This window comes from Lissotriton helveticus, chromosome 1_1 (genome assembly GCF_964261635.1).
Source record: "Lissotriton helveticus chromosome 1_1, aLisHel1.1, whole genome shotgun sequence".
In the NCBI taxonomy this organism is placed as follows: Eukaryota; Metazoa; Chordata; class Amphibia; order Caudata; family Salamandridae; genus Lissotriton; species Lissotriton helveticus.
The window spans coordinates 1,787,003,985-1,787,026,912 of record NC_136057.1 but is presented as its reverse complement, the minus strand read 5'-3'; the positions used below and the strand labels follow the sequence as shown (position 1 = coordinate 1,787,026,912).

Here is a 22,928-nt window from a genome sequence, read left to right as displayed (position 1 = left end):
AGGACTCTGCCTCCTTTTCTTAATCGAACAACCAAGAAGAGTCCCACTGCGTTAGAATTGGCTATCTTCCCAGTGACCTTTATAGTTTTAAGGAAAACAGCAAGTTTTCTTAAAATAGCCCTTGCCCACCAAGATGTCCCATGGTGGCATGCTTCATCATCGGGTTCTTCCCGCACGCTGCGGGACAGGGCATGCTGCAACTGACGAAGTTGTGGGAGCACTTTGTAAGATGTAAACTATAAGGTAAATATTGTTTTAATAGTGGGAGGGTCTATTAGTGGGTTATTAAATACCTGGCTAAATAGGAACTAAATATTCATTCAGTCCTATAGCTGATATTATTAAAAGTGGGGAAAGGTGAAACACACGTCTATGTCAAGCCATTACCCCAAGGCTTTTCTTCAGGACCATAACAACAGGGGTGTGAATTTTAATCAAATATATCTACTTGTCCCTTGTCCTGTAACAAAATCCACTTGACCCCATTGTGCCATGTAATGCGTTGGCAAATGATGGCAGCAATCTCATTATATAAGAACTCTGAAATAGCCTCTCTGATTATGCCAGGGCTCCTTCCATAGTAGGGTTTGATTACTAGAAATTCCTTTATCTTGCCAGTCCATATAAACCTACTAACTTGTATGTTGTAGGGCATGAGGACTCACAAACATTTTCCCGGGGGCTGCAAAGTTTGGTCTATGGTGTGACCGAAGGCCGCACTGATGCCAGCAGGGGGGTGTAAAGTGGGTGTAGGGGAAGCAAAGCATGTATATCTAGTGCTTGGGTACTCACAAACATTCCCTCAGGGGCCGAAACGCATAGTCTGGGGTATGACAGGGGGCCGCACAGATGAATGGGGGTGTGGCTGGGGTGATTTGGGGGCGGGGTTAAGTTGGGCAGGGCATGGCATAGAATCGTGGGGATTCTGGTACACAAATTCTTCCACGTGGAGTAAAACCATGGATGGCATTCACAAAGTCCTTCTTTAAATAAACTGTTCAAAAGATTGAGGATGCACATTTTGAAATAAACATGCGGATGGATAGGTTTGAAATGTAACCATTAGCAATAAGGATGTGAAAAGGTGACATGTCCAACCTTGGAAAGGGCTGTAATAGATGTTGCTGCATCTTTAGTAACTTTTGAACCATTTGAGCTAGAAACAATTTTTTGTGCTAACATCTTCAGATTAGGCGGCATATGATGGATTATGTGGCAACTGTTGCAAATCTATAATTATCTCAAAATCACAGCAACCGCACATTCGCATAGTACCAGTTGGTTGTCCTGCCCATAGTTAAGCACCTGGCTAAGGAAACAGCTTTGCTGAATTAGAAATCCTGCATTCCTTCCCGGTGCTGTCAAGATCCTCTCCAATCTATCACTGAGCCACAGGCCAGGAATGCTCCTAACTTGCAGGACAATACAGGCCGTGTTAATACTGCAGCACTACTGTAAGCTATCCACAGGCATAATAAGATTAACACCATTGATGCTGGTGACGGAACCACTCCGTCACCAGCCACGGACGCGCTGTGCTGGTGACGGAGTGGTTCCGTCACGGCTCGGCCGCCGCGCCTGCCCGGCACGTTCTATTGAGCGGGCGGGGCCGTGACGGAACCACTCAGTCACAAGCACGACGCGCCCAAGGCTCGTGACGGAGTGGTTCCGTCACGAGCATGGCGGCGCCACGTGCCCCCCCCTCCCCCCTAGCGCTGAGGCGGAATTACTGCCGCAGCCAAGCAGTTAAGAAACAAATTGTCTTAATAATCAATGTTAAAACTCATACCACTAATGCATTGCACAACAAATTACACAGTAAATAAAAAAGGCATTTTCTCTCAAGAAACCTTTCCTATGTTAAAATTAACAAAACAACCATTTCTCAAGTATCAAAAAACTTTGAGATTCTGTGCTTTCTGTCCCAGATTCTGCCTAATACAGATGCATTTGCCACTTTTTACAAGTAAACGATTTTCCATGATTATGCGGTCAAATAGTAAAACATCAGTATCTCAATGATGCATGCTTCAGCAGAGCCACAGCACAGGATGAGCCCTGTCCCTATAACACGTAGAACCTCTTTTGTAAAAAAGCCCAACCAAAAAACAAAATGATGTTGGGTGACTACAAAAAGTACAGTTGAAAACGGGCCAAGTAAATACATTTATTCCCTTACTAATTTTACAAATATAGGAATTTTACATTAATAATATTAGAAGACATGCACCTGGCTCCTTAAAATCACTTTCTCTACTCTTTTGGAGCTCCGACTCTTGCATCAGCAAACACATCCTTCACCCCACCTCACTGTTCTCCTGTGCCTCCCATCTCCTGGCAAGCTGAGTTACTTTCAAAAACGAAACTCTGGCTGCAGATCCGTGGTGAGGTGCGGAAGTTGTACTACTTTCTCAATTCAGTGCTCTGCTTAGCTTCAGAGGAGATCAGGGTGGATCCGGTGAGAGGCAGCGCTGGTGTCGAGGCAGGGCTGGTAAAAACACACAGCCATGAAGCTAAATGAAGGTGGCGAGGAAAGGCAGAGGACAGGCAACTTGCTGGGCTGGAAAGGAAAGCCAGCAACCTGCATGCCATTTGTATGTCTCTTGCACTATCGGCTGCAAGCAAGTGACTTCACTGAGTAGGAATGGGGTGGGGGGGTAGGACAGGTGAGCAGACATGCACGAATTTGATTTCTGAGCATGCGCTTTTTTCCACTTTGAACGTAGTCCTGAGGAACGAACAGAAGCAAAGTAATGGCTGTTGAGCCTGCTTGTTTTCCACCCGGGGGCCGCATGGAAAGGTCTGGCGGGCCGCAAATGGCCCGCAGGCCGTACTTTGAGTACCAGTAATCTAGTGGCTATCTTTAAAAATAAAGGTTTTCCTAGAGTTAAGGGTCTAGCTTACTTTCCATAACTGCAATTAACCTTTAAATAAGTGCTTGCTGTATATTTAACATGTTTTTCCGTGTTAGTGCTGAGTTGAGTAAACAACAACCCAGTGCTGCTGCTGCTGCATGCAAACGTCAGGAGGGAGCATGCTGCCCCTACGGTCGTTCTTTGAGTATCACTCTTGTAGGGGGTTTCACCAACTCTTCTCTAATCTTTTCCCATACTGAGAAAGGTTGGAAATTTGCTCCTGACAATACAGACATATAATGTCTTCCACGGTTGGGGAAAGAAGAGGTTGGAGGGAAAGTGAACATGCAGACACTCAGATTTTTGCATGAGCAAATATACATCTGCATATTTGCTCATGCTAAAATGTAGTACACAAATTTTTCTTGAAGTACTGTTTCTTGGCCTACTTCAGTAAAGTCTTGTGAATTCACGGAAGCTGTTAATCTGCACTTAATGCAAGGACGTAGGGCACATTTGAGGCTTCATTTAATAATTGGGCCCCTAATTCTGTCTCTCTCTCACTCTGTCTATCGGGTAGCTTCACTGTGAGTGACAGCATTCGGTTCTTTCACAAGGAGCATATTGACACAGGATTTTTGTTCAGAATCAGGAACTACTGTTGCAATGTGTGCTTTTTGAGACCAATTTATTTTGCTTTTACCAATGTTTGTTATAATGGTGAGACCCGGCAGCTCCCACACCAATAAGGTTTTACAGAAACCATGCCAAAACAAGTCATGCATTGACAAAACCAAAAAGGCTGAACAACAATTTCAGACCTACTGGCTTTACCAATGCTTATTTATTTTTGTTTCTCATAATCTTATTAAAACTGGTTACCCTGATTTTCCATTATGTATATTTGTGGGAAATACTAGCGTACATCAACATATTTTACTAAATGATTCTGCAAAGAAATGGTGCCTACAATGTTACAGTAGTTTAGCAAAATGTTTTTTTAGGTCTCGCCTACGCAGCGCAAAAACGCTATTTAGGAGGGACCTCTTGCCATCGATCCGTACTTTTGTTAAAACTCATGCATGTTTTGCACTGCTCTCTATAAGCACACATGCACGTATGGCGTTTCCCTTGCGGGAGCGAGCAGCAGCGCCATCTGTTTGCAATTATCGCGAAACAGATGGCACCCCTGCTCACTCCCGCAAGGGAAACGCTTTGCGAGTCTTTCCCCCATTTGAAACCTCATCTCTGTGCTTCGTCCCTCATGGCGGCGCTCTACTTGTTTATTTAGGAATGTGCATGAATGCCGGTTTTTCTAAAGAATAAAGCTGCCAGTATTTATTATCCACGAGCTCGCCACTTCACACACAACCCGCTTAGTTATATTCCAACCCAGTGAGCACCGCCCTGAATACCCCAGCAACACGGAGCTCTGAAACAAAGATAGGTAACGGGGGCAACCGCAGGCTACCTCAAGAAGTTACTGTATGGTGGGCTCTGATTTTGTTGGTGCCGGAGACGCTCTCCGTTATCGAGCGAATGCACCCCTCTTTCTTTTAGATGTCATTCTCAGACTCCTGTGAACCCCAAACGATACAAAACTGGCTATCCTTTCGTTTTAGTATGAACTACCCTTGTTAAAGGAAAGATCTTAGCATCCACATAGGTCTCGTGACAAATACTTGAAGCTCACTTCCTAGTTTTCAGAGTTGTGGTTACAGGGTGAGAACCAGGAGAGAACGTTCTGGCTAGGCAGAAATAGCACTTACAACTCCGCTACACCTTCTTGAATTCTCAGACTTGAGAAAGCAGGTCCATTGCCGTTTATGTCCAGACTACAGACTGAAAAAGGAGGTTTTGGCGGGGGTGAGAACTGCGGCGCGGCGCCCCGGGACTATCTGAGCCTCTCTGCCCTGTCGAGCTATGGGGTGGGTTTTGCATACGTTCCCATTCTGCAGTTTCTAAGTACTGTAAATAAGAAACTGCAAGCACCCGTATTTGCATCTATTAATTAAAGTTAAAAAAACAAGCACTTCTGGCAGTCATAAGTCACCAGCATGCCACAACTCTTTTGGGACCTTATAAGGGTTTAGCCATGCAACAGTTGATGTTGCACTAGGGAAATTGTGCTGGATAACTAAACACTTATAAGGTCCCAAAGGCAAAACCTTTAGGCTATGCCAATGCTAGTCATTTGTGTTTTTGAACATTTTATTTTGAAAGCAAAGAATCATTAATCTTGCTTTCAAGCTTCTGCAAATATGTGCATCTAATCAGAGAGCATTCTGGGAGCATTATACATAGCTTCATATTGCTAAACATTGAAAAAGTGCGTACACATTTTTATACTGGAATCACTGTCAGTAGTGCAATTGAACTTACAACATTTACTTAGAGCCCTCACAATAATAATAAAGACTTTGCATTAATGAACCATAAATACAAGTTTGAACACCATTAACACATGGACAACAATATTACCTTAACTGCAAGCAACGCCTTTCCCTGATCCATAATGTGATAATGTAAACTGGCAGCCAAGGTTTTGTGCTGTAAGGGGTTGGGCCTACTTGTCCCAAGGACAAAATACACATGACAATATGTCCCGGGCGTCGGGCTATAGGAATTCCACATCCCTGAATTGTTCATTGCATGATCACTGCAGGGGGAGTGCCTGCTGCCCTCCACCCCTTTCTCTTAGTCCTTGCAGAATTTTAATCAACTCTGAGCTAAACATACATAAGAGAGAGTATCATCCTAACCCAGTAAACTTTTGCAAGGTCTGAAGAGGGGCGCAGTGATCCGCAGTGTCCAGAAAAGCAGATAACTGGTTGGTTTACATTAAATTCTGTAGTTTTCCAATCCATCCTCACCCAGTGAAAACAGTCTAAACACACATATCCAAGACATGATAGAGGCCAAAATAATTCACGTAAGTTAGAACGCACCACCTGTACCAGGAAGGGGCTACAAAGCAACCACATAAATTGTATAGGTACCCATGGTCATAGATAATGCTCCCACCACTCAGTCTACCACAACCTGGGTAAAAGAGGCAGTAGCTATTCTCTGGAAAAGTGGGGTGCTCTTACATGCCCCCTTGACCTCTGAGCCAAGGGGTGGGGGTTACAATACATGCAATGAGGGAGACCATAAGAGTTCAAATGATTGTCATGTTCACTGAGGTAAAATTAAAAAATCTACAGCAACTTTCTAGTAACTTGCCAGGAGATCAACATTAGATAGGATATCACCCTCTCCAGTGTCTTGCAGAAGATTTTTGTTTCCAATACAAGGGCTATGAATCCACTGTCTCAAACTTCAGAACCGGTTTGAGGAATGTGTTCTTTGTTCAAGTGTCCTTCTCAGGCTGCTGTACAGACTCTGGTGTGTAGGGTGGTTTGTTTTCACAACATGTAGTACTAGTGATGTATCCAGAATGGAACACCCACATCACAGGTACAGCGAATTGTGAGGTTTCTGTGCCTGGCTGTCACCAGCATATCTTAAGCAATAATCCGGTATAGACAAAAAGGCAGTCCCGACATAGAAATTTCTTCACCTGTTACAACAGAAACTGTTGCATCATTCCTCACTCCTACCATCAACCAAGTGTCACTGCTAGGGAAGAACTAAGAAGTCCCTTGCTAACAAATGTCCTCATAACATTTTTAAAGGTAGCCCCAGTCAAAGATAGCCTCATCATTCTCACATGAGTGTCTGTGTTTTGCCTACGTTTTTGTGGCTGGAGACATTCATTATCTAGGGAAGCTATACTCCTCCTCCATCGTGTGTTATGTAAAGCCAGGGGCATTCAAAGTGTATCAAACTACCTCTGCCTTCTGGTTTACTCCCACACAGCTTCTTCCAATCTGTGCTCTGTCTGTCAATTAGAGAGGTGTCCTTGCCTGTCCCTGTTTGCTTCAGATGGTTTGTGAGATTGATTATTTTTTGCCTGACGAAGGCGAACTCCCCTTCCAACTAACGTAAATCTTCAAATACACTGACAGCCTACATTATTTAAATATTGAATTGATTTATTTAAACTTTTTAATGGAATTGTGCTTATTTTACAACTTCTTATTGACATGCACTCACCTGGTTCCAACCACGGAGACAATATTGGAACTGATGCTGGCCCTCCTATCACCGCAGGAGCAAACGGCCTGAACAACGATTTTTACACAAAGAGTAACCTTAACAACGACTCATATACAACGACCTTGGACTGAACCACGACCTCCTTAACAACTACTTCATTAAACAACGAGTGGCCTTAACAACGACTCCAACCTTTAAACGTGAAAAGAAAAGTAATTTATTTAAAGTACTCATCAAACGTATACTAATTTTAATCAACATCTAATAATAGTCAGTTTTAATTTACCTGGTTTTAATTGGCCAGTAGATGGCACTGTAGGATTGTTTTCAGGCAGGAGGGACCCTGGGCACGGATCTGTGTTTCATTGTCTTAAAGCAGATGGAACCTCTGATTTGAGATCACAGACCCCCTCCACCCTGGGACACTTTGACTTGTGCACTTAGGTTGGGGGCGTGGAGGCTGTGGAGCAGTGTGGAACGGCACCCCTTGAGAGTGTGAGGCAAAGTGCGTGGGGCAATGTTGGTCAAGCCACGACAGTGATTATACCAGCTAGATACTACTGCAAAACCTTTAACAATCATCACCTCTTTTTGATATCCAGCTGCTAGGACCAGACCAATTCAATTGCTAGTAGTGCCCTTGTCCCGTGAGGCCTGAAGGACAGCGTCCCGGTCCCGAAAGTGAAACAACTTGGCAATATTGGGCCTCGGGGGGGCACCCAGCTTAGCCTTCCCGCCGGGGACACGATGAGCGCACTCATGGGGAGAGGGGTTGGCCTAACGGCTAAGGCGCTCGACCTCGGACCTGGGGAACTTGGTTCGAGTCTCGGTAACGACGCCAAAAACCCCCTGTGATTCTGGGCAAATCACTTAATCTCCCCGTGCCTAAAAAAAATAAAAAAATGAAAGTGTGTCCTCATGTAACGTAACGTAACGGTGCTATGTAAAGCGCTCTGATAACTGATTCCGTTCGGTTCAAGTTCGCGCTATATAAAACTCACAAAAAAAAAAAAAAAAAAAGTACACCCTGCTGGGAGGACGAGGACTGCAGAGGGGCAGTGTGGCGCAGCGACCCCTGCTGGATGCAGTGGGGGCCCAGAGGGAGGTGCTTGTGCACCCCCTGCTGTAGAGACTTTGCGGAGTGAAGTCGACCGCTGGGACCATGGTGCCTTCCGCCCATCACCTTATGCTGCTCTTGGGAATTCTTGTTAGGTAACAAGTGTAATATAACAGATATGGAAACGTTACTTATTTATTAGACCATGTATAGGTTTTCCTCAAACGGCGCTTATTTATTGTCTGTTTCTTTATTATAGTACCATGTAACCGCTAATTTTGAATGTTGCACAAAAAAACACTATCGCAGCTGAACCAGCACATTTTAATAGTGTTACTCCGTAAATTGTTTTTATAGTGTTTATGTGGCCCTAATCAGACTCGTAGCACTGAGAGTGAACTGGAGAGACATAGTAGTAGATTTGGTTTATATGTAAATGGAATTTATTTCGTAGTTCAGTGAGTCGTGGTTCAAAACATAGTGGTTGGGATTTGGTCGTTGTTTAGCACTCGTGATTCCAGAGGTAGTTGTTAAATCATACAACCACCGCAGGGCCGGGCCCAATTAAAGAATAGCGTCTCCCTAAACAAAGTGCGGCCCTTTGGTGAAAGGGGGGTTGTGACAAAATAAGAAAAGAGACTTGCGGTACTGGTTCCGGTCACAGCATTAACTGGAGTCCCTCTGAGTCTGCTAGGTAGATGTGTGCAGGACCAGGACCTCTAAGATTACTAAGACGCAATTCACTGGAAATAACTAGAAGAGGCAATTACAATCAATACACTACCGGCCTCTCAAACAATGGTTTTGCAGTAACTTCAGCAACATACTTGCAGTCTCTTTCAGAAACAAAGTCAAGTAAGAACTCTCTTTGTGTACCTTTTAACAAGTCACACACACAGTTCAGACTCTTCTCACAGGTAATTCCTTGTACTCCCCTTGAAACATCAAGGTAGAAACCCACACTTATAAAAAAAGATCTATAGTTTATTAGTAAAAATTAAAAAAAGCATGTCTATACTGAGCAATAGTTGAATTATAATTGAATATTGAAAAAAGTTGAAAAAACAAAATCATAACAATTAAAAAATGTATGTTTGCATACAGATAAAAGTTCAACATCATTCCCCTCACAGTAGTAGAAAGATGTATTTTTCATCAAAACCAACAGTTCAATACAAAAACAATTCATTGCTTGAATACATAGACACAGACAAGGACAGGGAGAATACAGTAGACAATCACGTATGTCTTTGACACACTAATCTGTTCTGGTCATTATTTAAAGTACACAGTATCTATAAATCATTGGTTTCTGCTGTATCCCTCATTGCCTATCAGATTCAGTGTTAAAAATTGCATCAACGCGTTTCGGTGGAATCCCAATGTTTAGAGCCACCTTCTTCAGGATAAATAGATTTCTCCAACAATTTCAATAAAAACAATAATACATTATAGTGTTGTTGTGAGAGGCTGGTCTGTTATATGCTGTCCACTAATTAAAGTGGGCACCCTGTGTAGGAGAGTAGGATCTGCTTCTTATAGTTACCCCCACTTTTTGCTGATGTTTCACTGTTTTCGACTTAGACTGGCTGAGATCCTGCTGTCCAGGACCCCAGCCTAGCTATTTTCTTCTCTAAATTGATTACATGTACTTTAGGTACACTCCAGATTGGATTCTGGGGTACCCTTATAAGTCCCTAGTATATGGTATACTATGGACCTAGGGCATAGGTACCCCAGAGGCCTCCCAGGGGCTGCAGCATGTATTGTGCCACCCCTGAGAAACCACTCAAACTGACACCACAGGTCTGCTACTGCAGCCTGTGAAAGGTGGTGCATGCACCCCTTACTTATACATAGGTTCACTATATCTACCTTATATCACTACACATATAAACCTATCAGTCACCCCTATGACAGGTCTTATCAATCCTGAAGGCAGGGTGCTGGGTTTTATGTGAGAGGGTGTCCATGCATGAGCAAAGCCCCTCTGCAGGCTTTGGAACCTATTTTCCGGGATGGTTTGTGATGCAGCCAACCATATACTTTTAAGTGCATTGTAACCTTGCAGTAAATGCTAACTTTAAAACGGCTGCTTAGAAACATGTCGTATTTGGTGTCAAACACCTTGGAATCATACCTCCCCCGCCTGTAACTGGCGGGGGAGGTATGTTTCCGCCCTCCTAAAGGGACATATGCAACACACCGGTACGAGTTTTCTCTACCTGGACATCACAAAATGGATACTGCCAGTCACAGACATGAGTCTGCCCTCCTGCTGCTGAGCCAAGCTCGAGCAGGGGAAGGCTTGACAACAGGCTTCCTGTCACAGGGAGGTGTAACCACCTCCCAGACAGACTTTAGTGTATTGGGGCTGGGTGGGTACACTCTGAGAGTGCTTTGATGTCTGCACTGGGGGGACATTTGGTGTCCCTGTGCATAGTCCAGTTCAAACCGGTTGCAAGAGCCATTGGCTCCTGCTCTGGCGCGAAACTGAACAAAGGACATGGGTGTAACCACTCCTCTGTCCTGACCCTCCCATAGGTGGGTCCCAAGAGTTTGCCCCACCCGTTCCTTCGGTATAAAGTAGGAACCCCTGACTACAGGAATTTATATTTTACCTGGACTAAACTCTGCTACAGTAACCAAGTACTTCGACGAGCTACACTACGCTGGATGACGGAAGAATCTTCCTTGGAGTAAAAGAGTTACTCCCCTGTAAGGCAGGCACCTAAACGCATCTGATCGGTTTGCATCTCTTGAGGACTCAGAAGATTTCTGCAACGCAGGCGGTGGGTTCCTGAGGTCTCTGAGGTTGATCTGCGCTCTCAGTAATTCTGAGGCCCGTATCCCTCGTGTGGACTGTGCAACCCGAACCCCTGTGCACCGTGTACTTTTGCAGCAGCATATGCTTTTGCCCCCCCTTGAGGCTGTGCTTTGGGCTATTTGTAGACCTGACCCCAAGCAGTGTTTCCACCGAAGATTTCTGGCCTACCCTCCACAAGTGTTCTCTGGGCTGGTATTTCGTGATTTATCTCGAGGTCCCTTCACGATCCCTGGTCCGTTGGCCTGTGGGTCCCTGTAAATCTAACCTTAACTTTCCGTGGGCTTTCCTCGTTGCTCCAGACGTGCCCTGACTCTTCATTGCTTGGAGAGTCCCCAGGACCTTGCTGATCCTCACCGAAGCTGATTTCCTCTTACTGTGTGGGTTGCAGTTGCCAAGGCTTGTTGTGTTCCATCCGGACACTTACCCCCCAGCACTCAACATCCTTCGTGGGACAGCTCACCTCCAGACTTTGGTCATCGGTGACGTCTCCTGGTCCCCGTGGCTGCAGAGTCCAGCATCTCTTCACTCACCTGAAGCACCCGACATCGGTGGGCATTCGTCTCCCGAGCCCCTGGTCACCCTGAAGTGACCCAGACTCTGTCCCCTCTGCTTTCAGGTTCTTCTCACCTCGAATCCAGGCTTGGATTTCACCGGACGCTTTTCATCTTCCCGGCAGCAGCACTTTTCTGTATCACGCCATTGAAAACGACGAAGATTCCCGACATCACTTGACACCTATGCACCTGGCTTCCCTGGGTTAGGTAACACAAGTACTCCAGTACTCACAGGGGTGCTGGCCTTTGAACCTTCTATGTTTGAAAGGGTTTGCTCAAAGTCCTCTCCGAAATGTCCTTAATCTTTAAAATTCCAACCGCGACTTTCCCATAGAGTTGTATGGAGCTCGCGCCTGTGTTCTCATACTGCAGCCGTCCTCCGTCGGTCCCCAGTGTCACTACCTTGTGTGGTGCCTTGGAGTCCCAGCGATTCTACGTGCTCTAGGCACTAAGTGTAGTCAAGTCGTGGTTGTTATACCACTTTCTTAGTATATGGTTTGGTCTCCCCCGGAGCCCACTGTGTTTTGTGCTATGTACTGTCGTTCTAGTGATTTAATATTGTGTGCTTTATTCTCAAATTTCAGAAAGAGGTTAGTAGAGAGTGTTTAGTAATAAATACATATATTTTATATATTCCTTGTTTGGTTCTCTTTCATTTGGTCATTCAGGAGGTTCTGATCTGGTAAAACAAGCTGCTTTACATTCCTTTGAGACTTAGCCTGAAGGCTGCTCTCCATAGCTACCACTAGGATAGCTTTCAATAAAGGTTTTCTTTAACCTAATCGTCAATAAGGGTTGTTTGGACTGGTACAAGGTGCCCACTATAATTAGTGGTCAGCATATACCAGGCCAACTTCTAACACCCTGCACCAGTCCAGACAACCCTTATGGTAATATAAAAGGTCTCTGACAACCTTAGAAAGCTATCCAATTGGTAGCTATGGAGAGCAGCCTCCAGGCTAAGTCTTGAAGGAGTGTAAACCAGCTTGTTTTACCAGAATGCAATCTTATAGTATAGATTAAATGAAAAGAGAACCACACAGTAGTTATAAAAAATATGTATTTACTATATAACACTATCTAGTACGTTACAGTACGCACATAAGACTTCAGCAAAGAAATGACAGTAAATAGCACTAATACACAGGGGTGCCTGGGGGGACCAAACCATATATTAAGAAAATGGTATGAGAAAGACTATGTCGAGAGGATGTAGAATCGCTAGGACCCCAAGGAACCACCCAAGGTGAGTAGATAAGAACCCCACGGAGGACGGGTGCAGCGTGGGAACACGACAGCGTGTTGCGTACAACTCTGTGTGGAAGTCATGGTTGGAGTTTTAGAGATTAAGGACCCTTTCCAGTGAACTTCGAAGAAACTCTGTGAAAAACAGAAGGGTGGAGAGCCAGCCCACCCGTGGATACCGAAGTACCCAAGTTACCTTACCTAGGGAAGCCGGGTGCATAGGTATGAAGTGGCGTTGGAAACTGCAGTCGAACCCAATGGAGGACTTCAAAGAAGAGACGCTGCTGGAAGGGAGAAGAATGTCTGTTGGAATCCAAATAAGGATTCTTGTCGAAGAGTACCTGAAAGCAGAGGGGACAGAGTGTGGGCAAGCGGGGGGTGATCAGGGGCTCGGTAGATGAATGCTCACCGATGTCGGGTGCTTCAGAATAGTTGGCGGTGATCTTGAATCTGCAGCTGCGGGGACCAGGCGACATCGAGGTTGACCAGAGCTGGATGCCTAGCTGTCCCATGAAGGATTTCGAGTGCTGAGGGGTTGTGTCAGGCGGGAGCACCAACAAACCTTGGCGACGGCAATCCACGCAAAAGGTCAAGGAAGTGTACGGTTCGGACCAGCAAGGTCCAGGAGACTCACCACACACAGGGAAGTCAGTGAAAGCCTGGAGCAACCAGGGGAGCCCAAGAAAAGAAAAGTTAACCGTCAAATGAACCCACAGGCCGGAGGCACAGGAATCGCAAGAGAACCTCGAGCAGCTTCACAAAACAGCAAGCCACGGAGCACTCTGTGCGAGGTGGATGAAGATCTTTGTGCAGAAAGTTGCCAGAGGTTGGGGCTACTCAGAGCCCAATGCATTTAAGGAATTCCCAACAAGCACATGCACTTGCAAAAGTAAGCGGTGCACAGGGGTTCGGGTATTGCAGCCCCCACAAGGGATTCGGACCACAAACTTGGTGAGAGGACAGCTTGGGCCTCAAGGAATGTAGAAAGCCACCTCCTGTGTTGCTAAGCCTTTCGGAGTCCGTCAGAGCTCGGGATCAGCAGACCGGGCAGCGGTGTTGCGGTGCCTGCGAAATGAAGGGGAGTGACTCCTTCACTCCATGGGAGATTACCTTCAGCTGTCTTTGATGCTCCACAGGTCCTTCACGGATCCTGTATGGTGCACAGGCACAGATGATGCAGCAGACTGAGATGGAGACGGAGTCAGGCCCAAATGAAGTCCAGAGTGCCCAGATGGTTGAAGTGCAGTGGTTTTAGGTTAGTATCTTGTCCACGACGAATCAAACGTCCTACAGCCAGGTAAGCCCTTAGCTACCCAAGGGAGAGGGTTGGAAAGATTCAGAGACCCTCCCAGGGGAGGGTCTGGACAGGGTGGAGGTTACTCCCATGTCCGTTTCCCAGTTTCGCGCCAGATTGGGACAAATGGCTCCCAGGACTGGTTTGAACTGGACTATGCACAGGGACACCAAATGTGCGCCCCTCATGCAGACTTTCAGTTGCTGGCAAGCGTACCCACCCAGCCCTAATACACAAACGCCTTTCTGGAAGGTGGTCACATCTCCCTGTGACAGGATGCCGATTGATCCCTGCTTGAGCTTGGCTCAGCAGCAGGAGGGCAGAAATGTGTCTCTGGTCGGCTGCAACCATTTTGTTCTGTCCGGAGTTAGAAGGCTGGCAGCAAGAACACCAGGGTCCCAACGAAGCTCGCTTCTGAGGAGTGAAATCATACCTCCCACACCGGTTACCGGTGTGGGGGTATGATTCCAACATGTTTGACACCAAACACGATAGGGTTTGTTTCAGCGGTTTTAGATTTGGTCATCACGCGGTCGTGTAATGCCCCTCTATATGTTGTGTATGGCTGCTTCACTGACACCCCGGGAGGATGGACTCCGTAGGCTGCAGGGGTGTCCTGCTCATGCAGTGGCACCCTCTCACTTAGCACCAAGCACCCTGCCTTCAGGATTGTAAAGGACTGCTATAGGGGAGCTTATAGGTTTTAAGTGAAGTTTCCCTTAGAAATAGCAAACCTATATCTTAAGTAAGTGGTGCATGCACCAACTTACACAGGCTGCAATGGCAAGCCTGTAGTTCTATTTTGCATGGCGTCTCATGGGTGGCATAATACATGCTTCAGCCCATGGGAGGCCTCTGGGGTACCTTTGCCCTGGGTATATGTGTACCATATCGTAGGGACTGACAAGGGTACCCCAGTATCCAATCTGGAGTGTACCTAACAACATAACAGTTTAGGGAGAAAGCAGGTTGGTGTCCCAGTCAGACTAGTCAAAAACAGTGTTACATCAAGCAAAAAGTGGGGGTAAACATAAGAAGCAGATACTACTATCCTACAGTTGTTAAGACTCCAACGTTCTTCTTTATATTCACCTTTGGTACCCAAACAGTTATATGCATAGGCCAACAACATTTCTTGTGGTTTTTCGTAGGCTTTGTTGACACAATTCACTTCTTAAAATATAGGGTAGTTTGATTCCCCTGGGTTTCTTCCCCTGTCAATTAGTCCCATCGTTGGCTTTACATTTGCTCATATAATGAGATGCAGAGCTCTTTTCACCATATATATTTTTCTAGAGCTTTACGAGTGTCAGGATGCGTTATTGGTCCTCATCACCATAACGCGTTTTGAACACGCTATTGTGAAGAGGACCAATAATGCGTCCTACGAAAAACCACAAGAAAAGTTGTTGCTCTATGCATATAAAATTTTGGGGACCAAAGTCCTTAGGCATAGTGGAAGCAGGGGGATTGGGGAAACTTGGGCATTGAATTCTAGCATACAATAAGGCGCCACAGGAGGTAACGTGATAGAGCCCTGCGCGCCAGGCCCACTATGGAGGGCGTATGAGGGGGTCATGACACTTAACTGTACATTTTTTTAAATCTCTTTATAAGATTCATATGCAAGTATATCAGATAAAACAATTTGGGTGTCACCATTTTTTTTTACCTTAATCTATTTATTTTTGGTTAATAGTAATTTAAAGTTTGATTTTCTATTAAAACCATACACAATAAAAGGCTAATCAGACATACATTACAAATCAAACCTGCAGCAAAGATACTTACAATAAACAAATAAAATAATTCAAAATGTCAGAACATGAATACAAAACACAAAATAAAAACCAGAATATATAAAATAAGAGCCACTTAGTGACCAGCAGTCTCCCACATTTTTTGAGCCTTACTTGAAAATGTATTAACCAGCAAGACATGGTTAGTTTCAGTACTTATTTTATTAACTCATTCCTTACACCATGACATCTAGTTCTAACATTGTGTCCCTCTCTTTTTTTACTAGATGCATCCAGTGCTAAAGTCCTTTGTCTGTGGGTCGCTGAGTGGCACCTGCTCCACTCTACTTTTTCAACCGCTGGACCTGGTGAAGACACGCCTGCAGACCCTAAGGCCTCCTGGGAATGGGTAGGTGCACTTGCTTGAACATGGTTGAGATATCTGGGAGTATGGAAACAGAGGAAGAGGGGAAAGAACAGTTTTCAGTGAAATTGGGTTTTAGGTGGCAATGGGGAGAAAAGTATAAACATCAGATGGCGGAAAATTTCTAATGTCCACCTGTGTCAGCGAATGACTTGGTGACTGATTTATTTCTTTTACACATATTTCATGCTACGTCACCTTTTGGCACATTTGGGATAAGGTGTCTTATGCTCATGCCATTTGCTCATATGGTCTAATGTCTGATTGCTAAAAGCAGATTCATTTTCTTTCAATGTGTTTTATTGAAATTGTTAATTTAAAACAAATGCATCAGCAGGTGTTTACAAGTAGATGTCTTAATCTTACCACAAGTACATTAAAAACATTGTACACATCCCCCTCGAAAAAGGTCTACTTGAATATCCATTTTTACAAAGCATACCTTTACCACACATGCAACACAACTCGTTGACCTTTACAGTGTTTTTTTCTTCATTGTAGAATTTTACACTACATTTGACGTTGTAACAGATTTTACATATATCTACATAAACTTAATTGTATATGTACATATAGATTCATGTGGATATATGTAGTTACTTTTCACAATATATGTGCAGAAATACACATATATGCATATATATATATTGGATCTGTTTTGGGGTATATACCCCTACACCCCCATATGTGTGAGTATGTGTGTGTGTGTATTTATATATATATCTCAAAGGTTACAGAGGCTTTCTAGTTAGGAACTAGAATATAAATAATCGTAGAAAATCACGGAAAAAATGGATACAGGGATGTTATAGTTAGCTACAGATTTTCCACACAGAACCGTAGCAATTCAGCAGTTTTAGTTATCTCAAGTAGCTATATCTTGTGCCTTAAGGTAACTATAACTCTTGCCCCCGCTATGCAGTTTTCTCAACAATAATTTCACTGGAAATGCTGCAGTGATATTATCTATGATGTCTTAAAAGATGTCATGAATGATGTAATATGTGGGGTAAGGAGGAGGACACGAGTTATAGTTACCTTAGGGCACGAGCTATAGTTAATTGAGATAACTATAACTGCTGAATTACTTTGGTTTTGTGTGTGTAAAATTTGCTCCCTGTTGGCCCGCCGACTCCATGTTCGGGTCTCTCGGGCCCACATCTCCAAGGTTTTTTTTTGTTTTTTTTTTAAAAACCTTTATTGATATTGCAATCAAATACAAATATGGGCCTACAACCCCCGGGGCTGGCCGCTAAGCAGTTAGATTAACAGAGAGCAATTTTTAATCACATGCAGCACCTCAGGGAGCAGAATCACCATGCCAGCGTACTCTTGGTCACTAAACAGCACAATTAAAAAACAGGATGTAAAAGGTTTTCATTTTATAATATAGTATGGAAGGATCAGGTGCCGAACAATTTCCCAGCAGCGAAAAACGGCAGGCAGAATAGTAAACGTGTCAACAGTAAACAGTAATCGGTCAAATCAATGGCGTTGGAACAGGCGGTTCAGAATGTGAGGGAATATTACGGTCAATTCACGCCTGCTAGTCACCTGCCCTAGGGCCCAGAGAACACCACGAAAATTGAGGCACGGATGAAAAAGCAGTGATTGATACCAAAGGAAACCCACTGCACTGACCCAGAAAAAGAAAAAGACAAAGAAAGATAAGAGAAGAGAAAAAAGGCCATAGAAACAAAAATAAAAATGAAAAATCCCCTCCCCCCAACCCCCCACCCTGCACCCCTGCAGATGACTACGGCCCCCCCCCAGCAGTGTGCCTGTCGCCCGGGAACCAAACCCGAAATATAGAAGAAACAGAGAAAAAGGAGAAAGAAAGGAAACCCCACCCAACGGGGAAGTGGAGGAGGGCGAGTCTACGCGTTCCCGGTCTCTCCCCCCCGCCCTAACAAAGGGGGCCCCCCTAAGCCAGCACGAATAAAATTATCCACCATACAAAAAAGCCCCGGGGGAAACTATAAACCCCCCGCCCCGGAATCCCTCTGTTAATGAAGCAGTCCTGTTACCAATAGATCCATCGTAAACAATTCAACCCACAATCTCAGCCTTGGCCCCGTCTATCAAAGTTGCCGAGTCCCTCGGATAAGTAAAGCCCCATCCCCGGAAAGTCAAAAGTCACACAGAAGCAGCCGGAGCTTGGGCCAGCAAACGGGAGAGGAATAGCAGACCCCAACGCACACGGCTTGCGCAAACGATGTCCCTCCCCGTCTCCGAAGCCAAGCATCGATGCATCCGCCATGTTGGGAGACCAATTAGGGAGGGGGTGCGACTCGTTCCGATACAGAGTATAGTGTGGTCAAAGAGTATCCAGGATGAGGGAAGCAGTGAAATGTTCCGATAACTGTAGGACCGGTGTGTCTGAGAACGTAAGAGAGTCACCAATCTCAGCACACACGATGAGTTCCATTTCTTCGGGGGCAGGCACAGCTTCCAGCACCGGGTCCAAACGCGCCACTAGGGCGCCCAACGGGAGACAGGTCGGCTGCCAGGTCTCAAAAATCAAGTCAGGGCTTGCTCCCGGTCCTATAATCCCATCTGCTGCCGACAGTAAATGATTGACCTGGGCCCTCACCGTCGTGTGAAGCGCCGCAAGTTCCGCCATTACCATCCGCAAGGAAGGGCCACATTGGGTCCGTTCCGCCAAGTTCCATACGTCCGCAGACATAACGATCCCCACGGAGAGGCACCTTCTCCGGGGCAGGATACGCCGGAGCAGAAACAAGCCGTGAGGGACGGGCCAGCAGCACGGGACCCCCACCCCGGGGCACCAGCGGTGCTAGTGCCGGGCCTCCGGGCCGGGGCCCCCCGCGACGCAGCACCGCGCGCCACCCGCCACCTCACCTCAGGTACAGCACCAGGCAGCAGATGGTTGCAAAGTAGTCCAGAGAAATTTTCAAAAGTTTCAAGGACCGGACCCAACCACTCTCCTCAGTCCGTTGTTGTTCACTTTGGACCCGAGTAGACCAGCAATCGAGTCCCCGGCTTCCAGTCTGGGTTAGGCCTCAAAACATTTTCGATGTTACTTCACCCCAGAACATCAGAAAAATTCCGTGGTCACACCATCGGGGTGCCGACTAGTTCACCCACACGAATCCGGGGCAGGAGAGCAGGATATTCGACAGGATAAGCGAGCGTAGGACGGAGGTCAGCGGAGCCGGGAGACTATACGGCCATCTTGGTCGGTGTCGTAGCTCCTCCCCCACATCTCCAAGGTTAAAAATGAGGATGGCTTATGGGCGATCTCTGAATCCGAAAAACAGTGGACATTTTATACATTTTTCGCTGACATATATGGACAAGGTGAAACGTCCCAAGAGGAGATTGGGCCCTTTCTTGCCTCTTTAACGTGGCAGCCCCTCGACCCCTCTTAAGAGGACCACCTCGAGGCCCCATTTACACTAGACGAACTCCAAAAGTTCTTGAAAAGCCTACCGGTAGGTAAGACCCAGTGCCCTGACGGACTCACGGTTCCCTTCTACCGCTTTTTTCTCCCTCACATCTAAGATTACCTACTCAAGCTTTTTAATTCCTTCTCTGATAGTATTAACCTGACTCCTACGATGACTCGAGCTGAGATAGTTCCCACGCCAGGAAAGGACCCAGTATCATGCGCATCTTACCGCTCTCTCTCTCTCTCTCCTTCTCCACAATATAGATGCTAAGATATATAGTAAACTCCTAGCAAACCAACTAGAGCCAAACCTTCCTAGCTTGATAGAGCCGGACCAAGTGGGATTCATACGCCACAGCCAAAGGGCGGACAACATCAGATGCTTAGCCCAGCTTGTGGAAAAGGTTCAGCGGCGAAACATCCAAGCATGTCTCCCTTCTCTTGACCCTGAGAAAGCGTTCGATAGGGTGGATTGAGCCTTTCCTCGAGAGGTTCTGCAGAAAATTGGGCTTGGGCCGGTCATGGTCTCATAGATTATTGCGTCCTACATTTCCCCCTTGGCGCAAATTAGGATCAACAGACTCCTTGCCCCCGTACCTTCTCGCTGGGGAACCCGGCAGGGATGCCCATTACCCTCTTTACTTTTTGCCCTTACAGTAGAACCCCTTGCAATAGCCATCCTTCGATCTACCACAATCCGAGGTATTCCCTTTGGTGGGGAGGACTACAAGGTCGCTTTATTTGCAGATGACCGGCTGCTTACTTTGACCAGTCCCAGAGACTGCCTCCCAGCACTAATTTCCCTCCTTTACAGGTTTGAGTGTGTCTCTGGCCTCAAAATTAATATATCAAAATTGCAGGTGTTGAACCTAACACTTCCTCTGCAAGAGGTTCTAGTTATCCTCCCTCACCACTCGATCCGATATCTGGGCCTCAATGTGACCTACTCGCTGTCCTCGTGGTTTCAAGCCAATTGGCCGGAATGCCAGCGTTCTGTTTAATAGGATTTACGCACTGGAAATTGCCGACTCAACTCAGTAAAAAAAATTCTATACTGCCGTAGGCGCTTCTCTTCTTCCAAACCCTCCCCACGCCTATCCCCCACACAGATATTGTTAACCTCCAGACCAGAGGGAAGTAAATTGTATCATTTGGGGCTAGGGCAAACGTGATTTTCTAATAAAATGTTAATACTGCCAAAGGATTGGGGAGGGGGGGGTCTCGCCTGTCCTAATTTTCTTGTCTACTATTGGGCGGCACACTTGCACTACATCTCGAAGCGGGCAGTCCGTGAGAAACATTGGTTTCATATGGATGAGCGGTGGTATGCCGGCATCTGTGGGACTTGGCCTGGTTGCCAAGGCGCCGCGGCCACGTGGTGCCTACATCGCTACCCCCACGAGAACTGTCCTGGACATATGGGATAGACTGGCTCAAAGTAGGAGTCTCACCTCCTTCCCCTCCCCCAATACTCCATTGGCCGAAACCCCATCTTTCCTGCAGCCTTGCTACCCAACTCTTTTCCAGCTTGGGTGGCAGGGAAGTGCTGCACGATTAGCGATCTTTTCAAGGGGGACAACTTTCAGTTTTTTGACCAGTGTAGGCAAGATTTCCACCTTCCTGCCACAGCAAGATTGCTGTACTATCAGCTTTGACATTGACTGTATACACCCACTGGGATACATTGGGCCGCGCACCAGCTTACCACCTCCGAGACATTGGTACGTGCCTTTGACGGCTTGTGAGGGCTGATCTCATGTACATACCAAGGTTTGCAACACTTCAACTCGCTACACCTTCACCCTTATCAACCGCAATGGCTTTCTGATGCTTCAGATGGTATCCCCCATGACCAATAAGAGCAGCTATGGCGGGCTATCCATAAGACGTACAGAAGGGAGACCGCTTATAAAGTGATGACTCGCTAGTATTATACACCAGCCCACCTTCAAAAGATGTTCCCTCCCCCTCACCCATGTGTTGGCTCTGTGACTCTGATATAGGCTCTTACATTCATATCTGGTGGTCTTGCCCAATGTTGGATCTTTTCTGGAAAGAGGTACTGAGCCACATCAAAGACATGGTTGATTTCCCCATCCCGAACACATCGCAGGTAACCATTTTAGGGATTCGACCCAAAGCTCTCAAAGGCATGACACACTCTGATTGGTGCCTAATCTTACACATGTTTGGGGCAGCCAACCAGGTTTGTGTTGCATTGGAAGAAGCCTTTGACCCCGCCAGCGATGTTGTGGCTCACTAGCCTGTGGCACACCATGGCTATGGAACTCTTTTTTTTGATAATCAATTTTATTAGGTTTATTACAACAGATAAATTGAATGGTTGCAGTTCATTAGACAACAGAAAAAGCATCGCAGTACACGCAGTTGACATGAGGAAAGGCTGTCCTTCAGGGTGGAACATGGCAGACCATACACTAGGGAGAGTTACACATAGAGGGAGATGGAGTAAGGAATACAATGAAAAGGATTATAGGCAGTTCCTCAAGGGGGAAGCATATTGAACCATTTACCCAACACCTTGTTAAAATAAATCAGGGTACCCCTGGGCTTCGAACATGGCCTCTTCCTGGATTCCGCACCAGTCCACTCCCCTCCTCCAACCTTTTATCTTGGGCGCCTTAGCCTGGGACCAGTGCGCCGCTATGTCTCTCTTGGCCACTGCTACAGCTGTCCCCAGTAGGCGCTTGTCCGCCCTTGAACCATCCAGGCCATCAAACACCCCAAGCAATAAACGTATCGGGTCATGAGGAACCTCCCAGCCCAGGGCGATCGTGAGTTCTCTTTCCACCCCCTCCAGAACGGCGTTAAAGCCGGACAGCACCATACCATGTGGTAGAAGTCGACTGGGGCTGAAGCACAGCGTGTGCATGCCGGCGAGGGTTTCAGCTGGGCCTGGAATAGCCGTGTTGGGGTGAGATACGCCGTGTGTAAGTAATATAGCTGGACCAGGCGTAGCTTGGAGAATGTGGTTAGGGTTTTGGGCGCCATAAGGGCATCCCTGCAGTCCGCCTCCTCTAGGGGGCCCACCCAACCCTCCCATTGAGCCTTGAGCCGGTCCAAAGAAGCGGGACCATTGTTCACTAAGGATCGGTAGATACGGGACACTTCACCCCTCCCTAGATTTCCCATCATCACTTGGGCCTCTAACGGGCTGAACTCTGGAATGGGGACAGGGGGTGAGACATGGGTGTGAAGGGCATGCCTGAGCAGTAGGTATTTATAATGTTGGGAGTGTGCAAGGGCGTGACGCTGCTGCAGTTCCGCAAAGGAGCAGATGTGGTCTCCCACCCACATATCACCGAGCACCGAAACTCCGATGAGGTCCCACCGCCGGAACCCCTGCAAGGACGAGACCTCTTGCATCCAGGACCCGTACTATAGTGGCGTCTGCCGAGT

The 22,928-nt window shown here is 46.3% G+C and overlaps 1 protein-coding gene across 2 annotated transcripts in view; it reads left to right on the top strand.

The window, feature by feature from the left end:
* The window catches only part of SLC25A38 (solute carrier family 25 member 38), a 304,638-nt gene that overhangs the window by 15,705 nt on the left and 266,005 nt on the right, over positions 1 to 22,928 (top strand). For both annotated transcript variants that reach the window (XM_078659186.1, XM_078659185.1), the window contains exon 2: positions 15,960 to 16,081. In XM_078659186.1, the coding sequence (XP_078515312.1) occupies positions 15,960 to 16,081 (122 nt within the window). The remainder of the gene's footprint in view (positions 1 to 15,959; positions 16,082 to 22,928) is intronic.